Below are 17,220 nucleotides of genomic sequence, written 5' to 3'. Positions count from 1 at the left end.
CTTTTGTGGTTATCTTAGGCCCAAACCTTCTCCTCTGACTGAATGGGGATGTTCGTGTGTCCCTGTAAGCGAGAGAGTTCACAGCATCAGTTCTGGTTCCAGAATTACTTACAGCAGAGATCTAAGCGTAAGAAGGGACAGAACCAGGGTAGGGCACCAGAGGTCTGGATCACCTGGTAACCATCCCTGGTGGCCTCCCATCTCTGAGCTAGTGCCACCTGGTGCCTCCTTTGTGTCTGTGCACCCTGGTACCTTGTCACAGTCCTTTGGGAATGAAGGTGCATGCCTTGGTCATCTTGGCAACACCAGCACTTAGCAAAAACCTGACACAGCACAGACCCCTAGTGTTTCCTGAAAACCAGAAGCTAAGCCATGTCATGACTGCCAGGATGTTTGCCATGGAGTGGAAGCAAAACATATACAGAGATAGCAACAGACACAGAGATAGAGACCCAGAGACAGGGACAGAAGGAATAGATATGGATATCCTGATACAAATGTTTTCTTGTGATATATGCTTTTTCATTGTGCTAATTTATGTTATTCATTAAAGAGTGCAGAATAATTCATCAAACTAAAATAGAGCACCTCGTAGTCTATTAAGGTGAAGCAGAGGCACATCGCATAGATCCAGAGAGATATTTGTAACAAAGAGATAGGACTAGGACACATATTGCAATTTTTGGAGACATCAGTTTTGTCATGGCTGAAGGTGGGAGGTATGGTACTAGTATTGACTGGGGAGAGGCCAGGGATGCTGCGGAACCATTAAAATGCACCAGACAGCCCCTCCACCCAACAAAGAAGAATCTGCTCCAAAACATGCAGTGCCATGGTTGACAAATCCTGAACTAGACACGCATGCATGATATACACACAGACAAATATATGGAAATTAAATTCTAGCCCTAATTTCATGAGGTTATGTTAAAAAAAAAACTCCATCCTCTTTTCAAAATTGTGGAGTAATAAATGTAACTAGAGTAGGCAATTCTTGACCCATTAAAAGCAGGTTTAAAACATTGCAAAATCTATGGCTCCTGGATAATAGAAAAATGAAAATACAGATGGCTGACTAGTCTATATTTGTTTTCCTATGGTGATTGTTGATACTTAACCAGAGAATATATTCTATCCAGATTTTTTTTTTAATTTCTTTGCAGCTGTGAGGACATTAGCTCATAACTCCGGATACAAAAATATGGAAACAACAAAAACAACCAAAAGATGTTCTCTACTTTCTTTTAAATTCTGGCCCAATGGGGAAAAAAAATACTTCCCAGATGTAGGCTGTTTCTGGAATGATGACCCCTAGGTTTGGCTGTACTGCTTTCAAAATGGTACAGCCAAATGTCAAAATTGAAAGAAAGGGAGAGGGAAGAGAGAGGGACAGAAAAGAGAGATCATGAGAAAGCGAGAAGAGAGAGAGAATGCATTTCTACTCAAAGATATGATGGAGCTGGCCTGGCACAGTGGCTCACACCTGTAATCCCAGCACTTTGGGAAGCACAGACAGGAGGATCTCTTGAGGCCAGAAGTTCAAGACCAGCCTGGGCAACATAGTGAGACCCTGTCTCTATTTTCAAAACATAAAATCTCAAGCCTAGGCAATACAGTGAGAACTTGTCTCTACAGACAGTTAAAAATTTAGCCAAGTATGGTGGTATATGCCTGTAGTACCAGTTACTTGAAAGGCTGAGGTGCAGGAATCCTTGAGCCAGGGAGTTTGAGGCTGCAGTGAGCCATGATCATGCCACTGTACTCCAGCCTTGGTGACAGAGTGAGACCCTGTCTCAAAGCATAAATAAATAAAAAATTAAAATTAAAAAATGAACAATTAAAAGATATGATGGCATGATCCATCAAGGATATGTGAGACACATATTTTAGATTTTAAAGGCAAAGTTCTAGTTCCAAATGAGTTTTCTGTTTGGAGGACACAATCTCACTACTGTCACCCAACTGGAGTGAACTCCTGGACTCAAGGGATCAACTCACCTCAGCCTCACAAAGCATTGGGAATACAGGCATGAGCTACCATGCTGGGCCCCAAATACCTTTAATAGCCCAAAGCATGGAAAAGAAAATGGGGAACAAAGTGCCCACCTTCAAACAATGGCTGTTTTTAATGGTGGACACCACAGTAGGTGACATCTCTGTCCCTTCTTGCCACAGATGAAATTTAAAAGAACCACGGTTGGCAAAACATGTTCACAATAACTGGGCTCTGTTTTCTTCTCGTTCTATCTGAAAGGGGTCAGTAACTTCTGCATGAACTTGGTATCCATGGCATCAACAGGATTGGTTTCAACTCTAGGGGGCAGGCACCAATTCTATGGTATGGTTTGTAATTCTGCCTTTATGTGAGTCATTCGTATGGCAGGATTGTTGGGCAGGGATAGATAACCTCTGATGTCTGGTTGCCATAGCATCTCCTTACAGCTACGTGGTTCTCTGCTTCTTCTTTTAGGCACAATTATGCCTCTATGGTGAGCAAAACTCTGTCCATTGGGAAGAAATGACCATCAAGCAAGGGATAAAACAGCAGTAGGCAGAGACAAAAGTAACTATCTGGCCATGAAGAACAAAAGGTAGAAATCTCATGGCCGCATAAGCAATTGTTGACACAGAGTTCTCAGAAAACATTTCCATAATTCCAACTGTGGGGATGATTCTATTGTCACTACTCCCTATGATTGTAAAAAGTCCTGTAATTTGCATTCTGAGGGTGTCCTATCAGTTGGAAAGCAAATTAATGACCCTGAAATACAAACCTCCTTGGCATTTTGGGTTTGTTATACAACACTCAGGACCTGTCCAGTTGATGGGGTGACACACGTTAACATAAGCTATGTATTCTGTTAAAAATCTCTCTCCCATATTTTAGGTTTACAGATTTTGGTCAACTTTCTTTCTGGTATACATGGTATAACAAGGAGTCCACACTTCAGAAGAGTATTGTTACTTCCAACAGTGTAGGCATTCAAAGACAAGGGCTGAGATATTTGTCCAAGTCTAGATAGGACTGTCTCTTGCAATAACGCCATATTAGAGATTTAAACAAAAGCTAATCAACTTTCCTTGAATGAACTCTTCAAAGAACTCAACAGGTTCTCTGTCACCCAAGCTGGAATGCAGTGACACAATCTTGGCTCACTGCAACCTTTGCCTCCCAGGTTCCAGGGATTCTTCTGCCTCAGCCTTCCTAGTAGCTGGGACTACAGGTGCATGCCACCACACCTGGCTAATTTTTGTATTTTTAGTAGAGACGGGGGTTTGCCATGTTGGCCAGGCTGGTGTCGAACTCCTGACCTCAGGTGATCCGCCCGCCTCAGCCTCCCAAAGTGCTGGGATTACAGATGTGAGCTACCACGCCCAGCCCATTATGTGACTTTTTAAATGGTGACAACTTATCTGCCTTATCTTTACTAGAATGAGCATAATGTGAAACACAAAATTATGTATTTTTGAGCTCACTAACAAAATATTTTCTGAAGTTGGCATGATATTAGTAACTTGAAGAGCAAAAAAAACGTATGAAATAAAAATTTTATAATTTAAAACAAAAGGGTAAACAGAATGTGAATTAAGAGCCTTGATTAGTTGCTAGATTCTTTTCAAGCTTTTTGATGGGGTATTGTTTCTCAGACTCCTGTAAGGGGAGGTTCTAAAGCTTTGGGGATTAAAAACCCCAATAAATTCACATCTTTACCATCTTGTTTTCATGTGCAGCCTTGAGAATTTTCAAAATTTCTTCTTTGAAAGATTTCCTCATTGCCTAACTTTTATATTTTACAGAGATGCCAGAAAGAATTATAAAGTGTAAACACACACACACACACACACACACACTCAAATCCCAAACAAAGGCAGTGAAGCAAGCATGTCAGGCACACTGAGCTCGTGGAAATGGCTGTCACATACATGCAAGCTACAATTACCACCCACAATGACTCCATACATGTCCCACCATCGTACACAACAGCAACACAGCCAAGAATGAGGACACTGAGACTTTCGTTATTTGCAGGCAGCAAACACCCCCTGTGATGTCCAGGACTCCAGCTGCTTGGAACGCTTCCCCAAGAATCTCGATAAAACTCTGCTATTTCATTACAGGCATAGAAAATTGGATGGGCCTAAACAAAGGCAATTGACAAAAAGAAAAAAGATGTCCTTCATCTGAAAAATATCAATACCCATGTTCATGAGTTAAATTACTATATGCAAGGATTTAAAAGATGATTCATGGGTATAACAGTTTCTTTCTTCATGTCAACATCTTGCAGCAATGTTATTAAACGTCTTTCCTTCTCTCCAGTAGAAAATAATCATCTTGGCCAGGCATGGTGGCTCACACCTGCAGTCTCAGTACTTTGGGAGGCTGATGCAACAGAATCACTGGAGGTCAGGAGTTTGAAACTAGCCTGATCAACATAGCAAAACCCCATCTCTGGAAAAAAAAGATCTTAAAAAAAAATTAGCCAGGTACAGAGGTGTAACACACCTGTAGTCCCAGTTACTCAGGAGGCTGAAGTGGGAAGATTTCTTCAGCCTAGGAGTGCAAAGTTACAGTGAGATATGATCATGCCACGACACTCCAGCCTAAGTGACAGAGGGAGACCTTACCTAAACAACAAACAAATAATTTTTAAAGAAAGTAATTGTTTTGAAGGCAAAAAGCACATGTCACATATGCTGGGGCCTCACAATCTAAGATACTTGAAAGACGGTTGTGCTTTGCAGATTTTTATTGTTTAGAAGAAGGAGTTGGGTGGGTACGTGCACCAACACTTGGGATGGTGTTGATGTTTTTCAAGCCTTTTTCTACCACACCAGCAACCTTCAATTGTCCTCACCTGTGCAACTGTGGTACAAAACTGCCTCCAGAAGCCAATGGGTCAGTGAGAATTGCTGTCCTAGTCTTCTCTCAACTGAGTGCTTCTGGATCATAATATAGGTGTTTGTTTCCGCTCTGTCTTCTTTCATTGTTAACATACTAAGAAGTGGGGTCATTCAGTACAAATATCTAGGAATGTGACAATGAGGGCTTGAGTTTCTGCTATGGAGCCTTGGTTATCTCACTTTCAGGCCTTCAGTTTTCTTATCTGTAAAGGAAAATAACATTCCTGACCTCACAGAATAGTTGTGACGGTCAAATAGATATTTTATGTGAAACAACTGTGTCAACTACAAAACACTGTAAAATGCAATGCCAAATGCCTCTGTGCTGTGGCTGAGGAATTCCGGAGAGCTTCTAACTTTCGGTTGGACCCCACTAATTCAGGTGTGTCCAACCCTATGCCAAGAGATGAACAGCCTCCTTTTCCTCCTTTCTTCCCTTACAGCCTCCTTTTCACTCTTTCTTAGGGGTGCAAACAAGGATCTCCATAGAGATCAACTGAAAAGAACTGAAATTCAACCAGATTAGAAAGAACCAGCAAGACACACACCCCTGTCTTGTGGCTTAAATGTGGCATCAGGTTACAATGGGCATGCTCTTAACCTGTCTTGCAGAACAAAGGACTTGAGCTTTGTGGCAATTTATTCCTTCTCTAACAAATTCCCAAAGCTTGGATGCTACCTCGGAGGCTTATGCTATATCGTGGCCATTTAGGTTATGGTCCCCAGAAGACAGACCACACTGTTGCAGGACTCTCTATTTATACACATGCTGTTCCAAGCTGGAATAACTCAGCTAGCAGTCATGAGACTTTCCCTAAAAAGAGAAACACCCTCCTCTGAGACCTCATACAAAAAACTCCATCTATTGGACTGAACATGTCTGTTTACAAACAAGTTTTAGCCCCAAATAGACCCTAAGTTCCTCAACAGAGGTTTTAGCTCATCTTTGGAATTGTAACAATCCACTGATATTAGCTAAAATAAATGGAAAGTATTAAATCATTACTTTTAAACATTTTTATTTCTATAGGTTTCTGTGGAGCAGGTGGTATTTGGTTACATAAGTAAGTTCTTTAGTGGTGATTTGTGAGAATTTGGTGCACCCATCACCCGACCAGTATACACTGAACCCAGTTTGTAGTCTTTTATTCCTCACCCCCTTCCCACCCTTTCCCCCAAGAGTCCCCAAAGACCATTGTATCACTCTTATGCCTTTGCATCCTCATAGCTTATTTCCCACTTATGACTGAGAACATACAATGTTTGGTTTTCCATTCCTGAGTTACTTCACTTACAATATGGTTTTCCAATCCCATCCAGCTTGCTGTGAATGCCATTAGTTCATTCCTTTGTATGGCTTGAGTGGTATTCCACTGTACATACACACACACACACAGGCACACACCCCCCAGTTTCTTTATCCACTCATTGATTGATGGGCATTTGAGCTGCTTCCACATTTTTGCAACTGTGAATTGTGCTGTTATAAACATGTGTGTGCAAGTATCTTTTTTGTATAATGACTTCTTTTCTCTGGGTAGATACCCAGTAAGTGGGATTGCTGGATCAAACGGTAGTTCTATTTTTAGTTCTTTAAGGAATCTCCACACCATTTTCCATAGTGGTTGTACCAGTTTACATTTCCACCAGCAGTGTAGAAGTGTTCCCTTTTCACCGCATCCATGCCAACATCTATTATTTTTTGATTTTTTCATAATGGCCATTCTTGCGGGAGTATTGTAGTATTGCATTGTGGTTTGACAAAGCAAACAAAAACATAAAGTGGAGAAAGTACACCTTATTCAACAAATGGTGCTGGGATAATTGGCAAGTCACATGTAAGAGAATGAAACGATCCTCATCTCTCACCTTATACAAAAATCAACTCAAGATGGATCAAGGACTTAAATCTGAGACCTGAAACTATAAAAATTCTATAAAAATTCTAAAAAACTATAAAAGTTCTAACCTTTGAGACATTGGGTTAGGCAAATATTTCATGACCAAATACCCAAAACCAAATGCACAAGAACAAAGATAAATAGGTGGGACTTAATTAAACTAAAGAGCTTTCGCACAGCAAAAAGAACAGTCAACAGAGTAAACAGATAACCCACAGAGTGGGAGAAAATCTTTACAACCTATACATCTGACAAATAACTAATATCCAGAATCTACAAGGAACTCAGACAAATCAGCAAGGAGAAAAAACAAGCAATTCCATCAAAAAGTGGGCTAAGGACATGAATAAACAATCTCAAAAGAAGATATACAACTGGCCGACAAACATATGAAAAAAAATGCTCAACGTCACTAGTGATCAGGGAAATGCAAATAAATCAGTATTTTTTTAAAGAAAAAAATAAATCCAGCACTTATACAAGCAGTGATTTACATGAAAACAATCTACAAATGCTACATTTGTTCCTTTCTGGGCATTCTTTGCATATTTACTAGTAAGGATAAATATTTTTATCCAACCCTCTTTACCATCAGGGAAACTGTATCCCCTCACCTCTTTGAAACCATGCATGAATTATATTTTTAAAATATACGAAGGATTGTAGGTATTGGAGGATGTAGCTTTTTGGGGATGTCGCTCCTCTGGTTGCATGCTGAGTAAATCCAATGTTGGCTAATACCTGAAATATTGAGGCTCTCTTGCCTTCTTCCTAGACCTGCCATGGAGTACTGTTTTTAATGATGTCCTCTTACTCCAGCTACTGCCCACCTACCCTACAGCTATTTCAAGCTTGCCTGAACAGTGCATATTTTCACATTTCATTGAATTCTCAACAATGAGGGAGCATGATGTGCTTACCTACTAGGTCCAAGAATGAAAATCTTTTTAGTGAAGTCATCAGGAGCTAGAAACTGAATTCAAGTAACAGAAAATCTTCTGAATCTGTTTCTTTATTTAAAATGATTTTTTAACTTTGTATACTCTATATTTTTTTAAAGGATTGTAAAAGAAGTCTTAGCTAAGAGTGTAAAAGCTAGGTTATATTTTTACTTCTTTTACCTACTAGCTTGAACAGGTCATTTCTATAAGAATCAAGTTGTTTGATCTGAAAAAAGAAAAGGGTTGAATTGGACCAAGTGTTTCTGAAGGCAGGTGTCTTAGACTAGGTTTCCTATAAGCAGAGGTTGAAATGTGGTTTCTTGGACATGGGATGTATAAGGTTGGGGAGAGAAGCTCTCAGTTCAAGAGGAAAGGAAGAAGCAGGAGAAGGCAGAGATAAGACCTGTGTGGGGATGGGATCTCAGCCAGAGCCCTGCATGAGCCTGATCCCATGTGATGCTTTTGAGCATGAATTGCATTACAGAGCTGATCCCAGAAGGGGGCTGGCCTCCTATATTTCCTGAGCAGAGAGCCAATTGCCATGGTCTGCCCACATCAAGAAAGGAGGATGTATGACCTTGCAAGCAAGATGGCGCCCATCGGCCAAAGGTTATTGCCTTACAAGGAAGCAGCTGTAAGCTATTAGCAGCTGATACAGGAGCTGGGGAATGGTAGGGTGAGAGGCAAGAGGTCAGCAACTACATTGACTGGAGAAGGAATTGATGTCTATCGCCTCTTTTAAAATATTTCAGAAGCACCCGAAAAATGACACATTTTCCTAAGATGATGGTGCAAAGAGAAGTAAAATGTCATGACTATTCATTTTATCAATCAGCTCTGGTCATGGGGGCAACCTAATGCTAATCTAAAGCTTGAAAGAGTTATGGATATCTTTGATTAATGTAAAGAGGAAAAACTAGGTCATACTTAATAAATGCCATATGTTGATAGACAACCTGCTTTCAAAATATGGAGCCCAGGGTAAGTTAAATGGAAAGGTTGAAAGGTATCTGACTTCAGAACCCTGAGGCTCTGCGAGCTTAGATGATGCACAGAAATTACGTTCTTCTATACTTTACACAAGGCATTGCAATGAGGCATTTTCTCAGTTTTTTTCCGGTCCTATTTCATAAATAAAAATGCCTTTTGATACTATGGATATGCTTCACTAATTGCTGTCTCAAACCTCCCTTCCCCACAAAGTGGTGTAAGAGTCAGGTTTCTGGAAAGCAGTACCAAGTAATCCATTGGAATGTCTCCCTTTCTGACTTAATACAAGCAGTGCCCCCTAACACTTTCATAAGTCTCTCTATTTTAACCCTAATATTTTATACTCACTCATTGAAATGTATCTGGTAGGTTAGAACATGAAATGTGGTGAATTTATTTTAAATAAATATGATAACCTCCAAATGTATGATTGCACTTTTTAAGGTAGGAACACTTACACCAACAATATTACCTTTTTACTTTGGGTGTCCAAACACATGTAGATGCATAAATAATATCATATATATACAAATATGTATATAGAGATACATATATATCTGATATATATATATATATATATTTGATACACTGCATGAAGAAATAAGTTAATAAGTATATTTTCTATTGTTTTTAAAATGTTCTATTACAGTCACAGTAAGGTAGAGTTTTAAATCATATTCAAAGAGAAATGCCGTATTAAAAACAAAAAATTGCAATGACTAGCATAAGGTTTCGAGTCAAATTCAGAACATGTTAGAAATGCAGCCAGAGAGCCAGTGGCTCAGACTCTGGCTGCAGGAAACACCAAGACCAAACTGCATCGAGTCGTGTCTCTCCCAGTGGCTCTCTAAATGCCTGGTCATCCTGCAATACAACTGAAAACTCAGCACAGGGCAAATGGACACATCGTAGGCTGGGTATGAGCACCACAAAACCCACTCCTCTGAAATCTGTGAGCCTGGGGCTGATTTGTAGTTTCTGGGGTTTTGATGCACTAATTGTTTGTTTACTTTTCCTTGGAGGAGAGGCTGGTCCTCTAAGTGGAGTGATCTCATCACCAGCTTCATTCTCCTTTTTGCCAAAACAAACAGCTTCCAATTACTACTAGGAAGAGCCTCTGATCTCTAATCAGCTGCCGAAGGGAGCCTATCAGTGTGGTAGTTTAGAGGGTGAATAATGTCCCATTAAGGAATTATTTCTTAACACCAGTAAAATCCTGAAACCCTAGGGCCAAGGCTGCCAGCAACCTGCCATTTGTGTTCCAGCAGGATCCCATCCACTTTCTCCCTGGGCATTCTGAAATCTGGCAAAGACGCAGATACACATACACACCACCTCTCCTTGCTTCATTTGCCCTCTCAAGTGACTACTACTTTTCCTCAAATCCTACTCTCTTAAGCCTCCGTTGAGAAAACACAGGCAGAGAAAGAGCAGGTTCCAGGCCTACCAATGCTGAGGCTGCCAATGGCAGGTCACAAGCCTGTCCATGCTTAAGGAACTGACTATGCTTAGAGCTCAAGACTCAGCTACACCTGTGCCACCATAGGCAGACCCAGGGGAAGTCAGAGGAGAGGGAGTGTCCAGGATGAAGCGTAAGGCGCACAGTCACTCTCAAGTGCAGCAAGAGTTACCTATGAAGAGTCAAGGCTTATCTCAGGCACCAGCTTCCTCCTTTCCCTCTCTTTAATCTTTTAGAGAAGTTGAGCACATAAGAGGAGAGATGTTTCTCCCCAATGAACATGTCAGCATCATACTCTTTAACATTACAGGTGACCCTATGATGAACTGCAATGCTACAGTAGGCTTAACCTTTCCCAGATGGCCGCATCCTTGACATACAAACAAAGCAAACTAGGTCACTTTCACAGACATATGACCAGTGCAGTCCACTCTATGCTCACAAGAGGACCTGGGCTTGGGGGATGCTCTGCAATGGCCATACTGAAATTCTCTGAGTTTGAGTTTTGTATGTAAGAGTCAATAGCACACTGCAGTACTCCCTGGAGAGCGGACATGTCAGCTCACAACCGATCCTGACTCTCACCGCACCCTCACCTTTCCAGGACAGGCTCTTGCCACCCATTCCCCCATCACCTGGCATCCCAGGCTCCCATCCCATGATCCCTGCCCACTATGATCCCTGCAGGGGCCTGGGCATGAGTGCAGAGAGGATCAGGGTTGGCCATATGCATGTCCTACAGTGACCATGGTATGGCAGTGTCTGTCCCCATTCCATGCTGGTAGCACAATGGCGTGTTTGGTGGGTGACCAGCCCAATTCTGAGACACTGAGGCACATTCAGTGAGGAAGTTGCAATACACCTGGGGGCTGCCCATCTACTGGGGGCAGGAGCAGCTGGCCTAGGAAGGGGAGGTACCTGGCTCAACTTCCAGAGGACCTGTGCCAGGCTGGAGTGCAATCCCTGGGTGCAGCAGCAGGCAGAAGAGGGGACCTGGCCAGCATCATGCCTGAGCACACATGTCTGAGCCCAAGGCTCCACGTGCCTGTGAGACCAAAGCCTTGGGGAGCCTTTTCTTCCTCCTTCCACCATTTCCAACTCTGACTGTTTGGCCCCTCTGGCCGTTTTAGGGCTCCCTCCAGGAATTAAATTGCTCTGATATTTGTGTGTAAAGCTGGCATTTCACAACATAAAAAAGAAGAGTTCATGTCATGCTAATAATTAAACTTTCAAATTTTCTTTACTGAGAACAACATGGAATAGGAAATTTAAAACACCATGACAAGTTAAGAGAAGCAAGTCACAGAAGAAAGGAAAATGTTTTATATCTTAGATCCTTTAACAAACACTTTTTTTCTTGCTAAGAGGCCCCACATTTTTATTTTGCACTAGGCCCTGAAAATTAGGTAGTCAGTCCTGAAGTGAATTATCCAGCTAACAAACAAAAATTCTAACAATAGAAGCAAAGCCAAAAGATAGAAGCCATTCTCACTGGGAACCCAGCTAAACCATCAATGAACTGTGATAAGCCAACTTTTTCAAGACGTCTGAGTTCTTCCCTAATTCAGTAGCTGTCTCCTAGGAGTGTTGTGGGGATTAAAAGAGGTAGTACTTGTAAAACACTCGGAAGAATGGCTCCTCCTTACTAATCTTCTGGGTAGTGCTAGCTGCTGGATTACCATCACTCACATTACCCCAACACGTTTTGCATCCTAATTGCACCTTGCAGGGCCGGTCCTCCCCCACTGGGCACACGAGGGACTGACATTCAGGAAGGTGGTGTGATGCACCCAAACTACCCATCTATGAAGCAACAGAGCCTGGGTGCAGAGCAGATCCGCCCAGCCCCAGAGCCCACCTCCCTGTTCCATACCTCACAGGCATATAGCTCCTCTTCACTCTGCTAACAGCACATATGTGTAATATTTGTGAGCCTGAAAGAGCTCTGTGCTGAATGCTGGACAAAGCTTACTGGAGCCAGATACTGACATTTCAGGAGGTGCTAACATGCACTGTTTCTTTTCATGAATGAAGGGCCGCATTCAGTAGTGAAATGATGGGATTTTCATCCCATCTTCCTTTCTGTATGACATTCTAAGCAATTCCAGGTCAGAGCAATGTTGGATTCCTCAGGTACCGCTGCTCTGCATTCCCAACCCCATGCCTCAGTCCTGAGTCCCTTGTGTTTTCGGGCATGGTTGACAGCCACTGTGTGCAGGTGGGGCAGAAGCAGCCTGCAGACCTGGAGGTGTGAGGTGTGCACATCTACAAACCACTTTTTTGTCTTTTTGCTGCAGGGGTGGGCAGTGGAGGAAAGTGGGGACAACTGGGGCACAGACTATGATACTACAGCTTCCTCTGCAGGCCAACGCCAGCAGGTCACTGCCTACACCATGAGTGCATAGGCTGGGCTCTCCTGAGGCAAGGCCTGACAGCTTTCATACTTGAAAGTCCACATACCTGGCTGGCATCCAGACTGGAGGCCAGGCAAGCTTCTCCCATCCTTAAACATGGCCTGAAATAGAGCAAGAGAAGATGGAAACAGGCACCTGCTCCAGAGATTGCTTTATGGGTGGGCTCACTTGCAGGAGTTGGAAGGGTGGGGTGACCATATAGGAAAGGGATCTCCCTAAGACTTCCTGTAGCCCAACCTTTATAAATAGACTAATAAACACCACATGCAGTGTCATTAGTTGCCTACAGACTGATTGTTCCATATTCTTTTATTTTATTTATTTATTTATTTTTAAGACAGAGTCTCGCTCTGTCATGCAGGCTGGAGTGCAGTGGTGTGATCTCGGCTCACTGCAACTGACACCTCCAGGGTTCAAGGATTCTCCTGCCTCAGCCTCCTTAGTAGCTGGGACTATAGGCATGTGCCACCACGCCAGGCTCATTTTTGTATTTTTTTGTAGAGACAGGGGTTTCATGTTGGCCAGGCTGGTCTCGAATTCCTGACCTCAAATGATCCAACCGCCTTGGCCTCCCAAAGTGCAGGAATTATAGGCATGAGCCACTGCACCCGGCCCATCTTCCTTCTAATTATAAAAAGAAAACAAAAACAAAAACAAAAGGCAAGCAGCCGGGAACAGGGGAGCTTGGGGTTTTATAAGGAGAGTGTGTTGCTGTCTTTTCAGATCTTAAAAAAGCTTAATCCCTGCAATTTAGATAAATCAGATGGGCATTACCAGGTTAGGGTTAAAGCTCCCAGAATGGCTTTGCAATTGATTACAAACACAGCACTTATTAAGTCTTAACTGAGTAATTTGCAGCTTATTTCACCCCCAGCTAATTAAAATGTAATCAGGATTGTCTGGCAATGTGCATTCTGTCAGCAGTTTTTCTTCCAAAGAGAAATCATGCCAAGGAGACCACAAGAAAAGCCTTTCACGGGAACTGGCTTCATCTAAGCTGCTGCTTTAGCCACTGAAACTGTAAAACAAATAAATTACAGCACTGACAATTCAATTAAAAAAAAAAAAAAAAAGGTACTCTTTCTCCCTGGGAATAGGCTGCTCTGTTTTGTTTTGTTTTCAGTTGTTTCAAACAATAGTGTGGCATCTTCTCAGGAGAGCGACTTTCAGGGTAGGACTCGGAGGGTTGGAAACCAGGTGCCCGGAGACCAGCTCTCTCCTGGCTCTGTCCAGGAGGTCTGGGTAATTTCAACACAGGAGGTGAGCACTGGGTTTTCCATTCCCTGAAGACCCAGGAGGACCGCAGAGCGTTTCCATTTCTCTGACACCCTCAAGATGCTGCTTCTATGACTTAGAACAAACACAACTGCACACTCACGAAAGCGCCAGCGTCACCAGTCGGTTCAAGATCATCCTCGAGGGCTGAGGGGAATCACTTCCACACTCCACCCTTATTAATATGGCCTCCTCTGGCAGCTTAATTCCCAGGGCCCTTCGGGGGAACCCCCTTGACCCAGCCCCGGCAGGAGGGGCGCCCAGTTTAAGAGCCAAGTGTTTGGCCCCAGTTCCCGCCCAGCCAAGGATTCCCCCTTCCCCCAACCCCCACCTTTCCTTTTGGTCTCCCCCGAGTTTCCCTGAGACAAGAAGTTGGGAACGTGGAACAGGTGGGCACCTAGTAATAGAGGCGAGAAGGGTGAGAGAGAAAAATAAGTGAAGGATTTCAGAGCTCGCGCGCTCGTCTGGGCTGGTAGAGGCGGCAGCTACACTCGCGCCCGCTGAGCCCGGAACCTGCTCCGGTGCGCCCACCGGCATCCGGAGCCTCCGGCGGGGTCCGCGCCACGGGGCTGAGTCCCGGCGATCAGCTGGAGCCAAGAGCCCGGTTCCCGGAGCCTCCCACACACACGCGCGCACACACACACTCCGCTATCCTCAGGCTGAAAGAACCTACGCACGGGGTTTGAGGGACAGTGCACTAGGGACTCGTCCCCGGAGTATCCAAACACGGCCCCGCCAAATCCCCTGTCCCCAGCACTTCTTTCCTGACGCTCTACGCTAGTCCAGAACAAGACCTTGAATTTTTGGGGTTCCAAATTGAGGCGCGCACAGCCACCCACACCCCCCAACACGCACATACACGCACCCTGGAAGACGCCTTGGCACGAGTGCCCTGGCTGGGGCTCCAAGGGTGGGCAGCGAGCTCTGGGCCCGCGGAGGGTGAAAATCCTCACTCAAAAGAGACAAAGTGTAGGCCTGCAGGCACCTGCGGGGCTGGAGCTCGAGGCGAGGGCCCTGGGCGCACCCAGGCGCGCCTCCTGGACTCCCTCCCAGTGACCCGGAGCGCCTGGAACTTTGCGGGAGTCGCCAGCCGCCCGGAGTCTCGCACAGTCAATTCCCGGGAAACCGCCACATTCAGGCACCCATCCTCGGCATCCAAGACGCCCTCCCCAGGGAAATCGCATTTGGTTTACTGCTGGGAAGGAAGGAGTTGGAGCAAGATGCCTCGGGCTTCTTTTTCGTTTCGGGAGCGGGGAAGAGGCTGGAAAGAGAGTTCCAGCACCCTGACTGTAAGATCCACGCCTAGGGGAAGCCGAGATCAGCCCGCCGCGGTGGCCGAGAACTTTGCGCGCCCAGGCTCTGAGGAGCGCGCCCCAATGCGCCCCCGCCGCCGCCGCAACCCCAGAAAGAACCCCGGGCAAGCGAGGGCCTCCCGGTACCTGGAAGTGCTGGAAGAAGGCGGAGATGCGAGTGATCTGCAGGCTCAGGCACCTGGAGGCGCAGCGGGCGCGCTGGACGCTCCCGGCAGACAGCGACTCGTCCAGCCGTCGCGCAGCAGCGGCGCCGGGGCCGGCCGCTAGGCAGCCCCCGGAGGCCACCAGCCAGAGGCAGAGGGTCAGGACCACGCCGGGCGCCCCGGGCACCATGGCTGCGGGTCGGGGGCGAGGGTGCCGGGCGCGGGCGAGTCTCCCAGCTCCGCGCCGGGGCCGAACTGCCGGGGACCAGGCAGCCGCAGCGACTCCGCCGGAAAGTTCAATCCTTCAACTCCGGCCAAACCCTCCCCGCCGACCTCCCTCCCGGCTCGCCCTAGAGGGGTGGGGTGAGGGGAACAGGCGGCCGCTCCATTGGCTGGAAGGCGTGTGAGTGACAGGAGGGCCGGGCTCAGGGCTCGTGTGCCGGTCTCTGGGGCTGCTGGCCGGGGCGCTTCTGGAGAGGGCGATGCTGAGCCGCTCTCAACGCCGCAGGTCTTGGCGGGCAGGGCTCCCACGCAGGCGCCTCTCCCGTCCGCACCAACCGCTTCCTGCCCCTCCCACCTCCCCCCTCCGTCCAGGTAAACGTTAGGTGTGAGCAGGCCCAGGCCTGTCAGGAGGGCTGCTCCCTTCAGCTGGAGGGAAGAGGCCTCAGGACCCCCAGGGACGTCCCACCTGCCTGGGGATTGACCCGGCTCCCCTAAGTGGCCTGCTTTCTCCCGACCTCCCCTGGGTCCAGGCTTTTCCCACGCTTTCACATACTCCAATTCCCTTTGCCCGGGTAGTGGAAAGAAGGGAAGAAAACTGAAATGGCAGTAAGGCAGACGGGGAGGGGAGCGTGGACATATGCCCTACAGTGTCCTGAAGACATCTTCCTCCTTCTCTCCCTCCTGCATTTCTTCTGTCCTTCCCGCATCCCTCCCTCTTTACCTCCCTCCCGCCCTATTTTCCCTAGAAACAGTCTCAGTGTATAGCTAATCACCTTTAGGTCCACACGCCTTGTTTCCTCAGGTGCCTGTTTTCCTAGTAAGCCTTGCACGCCCAGAATGAGTGATTTCTTCTAAATAGACTAATAGACTTGAGTCTTCACCTCTTTCTTTCCCCCACAATTTGCCCCGAGTCTCTTGACCCAGCCTTTTTAGCTTTGGAATGGCCACTCTGTCCTCTCCTGTCGTCTTTTCCAGCGTTCTCTCAGCACAGAGTTCTCCCTCCCCAGCCAGGATCCTTCCAGGGAAAGACCGGAGGCATTGATAAGACATTGCCTGTAACAAAGCTTTACACTCCCCTGAGCTCCATCAGGAAGTGACAGCCTCCTTGCAGGTAGGAGACCCCAAAGAAAAAAGACCCAGGCACACTCCTATTCAAATGGAGAGCAACTGACTGCTATTCCTGTGCTCTGACACCTCCACTGTCTCCTATCCAATTGCACTTTAACCTTCGGAAATACAGGATCTCCATAAGCACCCAGCTAGGCACCGTCAGGGTGCCTAGATGCCCTTGTTCTACTCAAAGCTACCTCAAAAGGCTCGATTCCCTTTTGCACAGAGCCTGTATAGTTGTTTTGCAATTTCCCACCCTTTCCCCTGTTTTTGTACACAGGTTGCACTGTGCAATTTTGAGATCTTCCTGTTAACAAATTACAATGACAGCCATCTGCAGGTATCCTATTATAACTATGAGTGTTTTCAAAGTACATCATCTTACACGTGTATTTCTTCACATGGCTTAAATCAGCAAGGGCAGTCTAATTATTTGGCCTTGGTGTGTTTCTCAGCGAATTAGAAAATCAGGATCATCTTGTTCAAAAGTTTCTGTAGGCAGAGCCAGTTTCATGGACGTGCAAGCAGTACAATGGTACAGTCCCAC

General features: G+C 45.6%; 1 protein-coding gene across 1 annotated transcript in view; it reads right to left on the bottom strand.

Moving 5' to 3' along the window:
* The window catches only part of ANOS1 (anosmin 1), a 193,621-nt gene extending 177,951 nt beyond the window's left edge, over window positions 1-15,670 (bottom strand). The window contains exon 1 of the mRNA XM_017511848.2: window positions 15,325-15,670. Coding sequence (XP_017367337.1) covers window positions 15,325-15,531 — 207 coding nt within the window. The 5' untranslated portion in view covers window positions 15,532-15,670. The remainder of the gene's footprint in view (window positions 1-15,324) is intronic.
* Window positions 15,671-17,220: the final 1,550 nt, after the last annotated feature.

This window comes from Cebus imitator, unplaced genomic scaffold (assembly GCF_001604975.1).
Source record: "Cebus imitator isolate Cc_AM_T3 unplaced genomic scaffold, Cebus_imitator-1.0 Scaffold455, whole genome shotgun sequence".
Lineage (NCBI taxonomy): Eukaryota > Metazoa > Chordata > Mammalia > Primates > Cebidae > Cebus > Cebus imitator.
The sequence above is the reverse complement of the archived record's forward strand: the minus strand, read 5'-3'. Positions and strand labels throughout refer to the sequence as shown.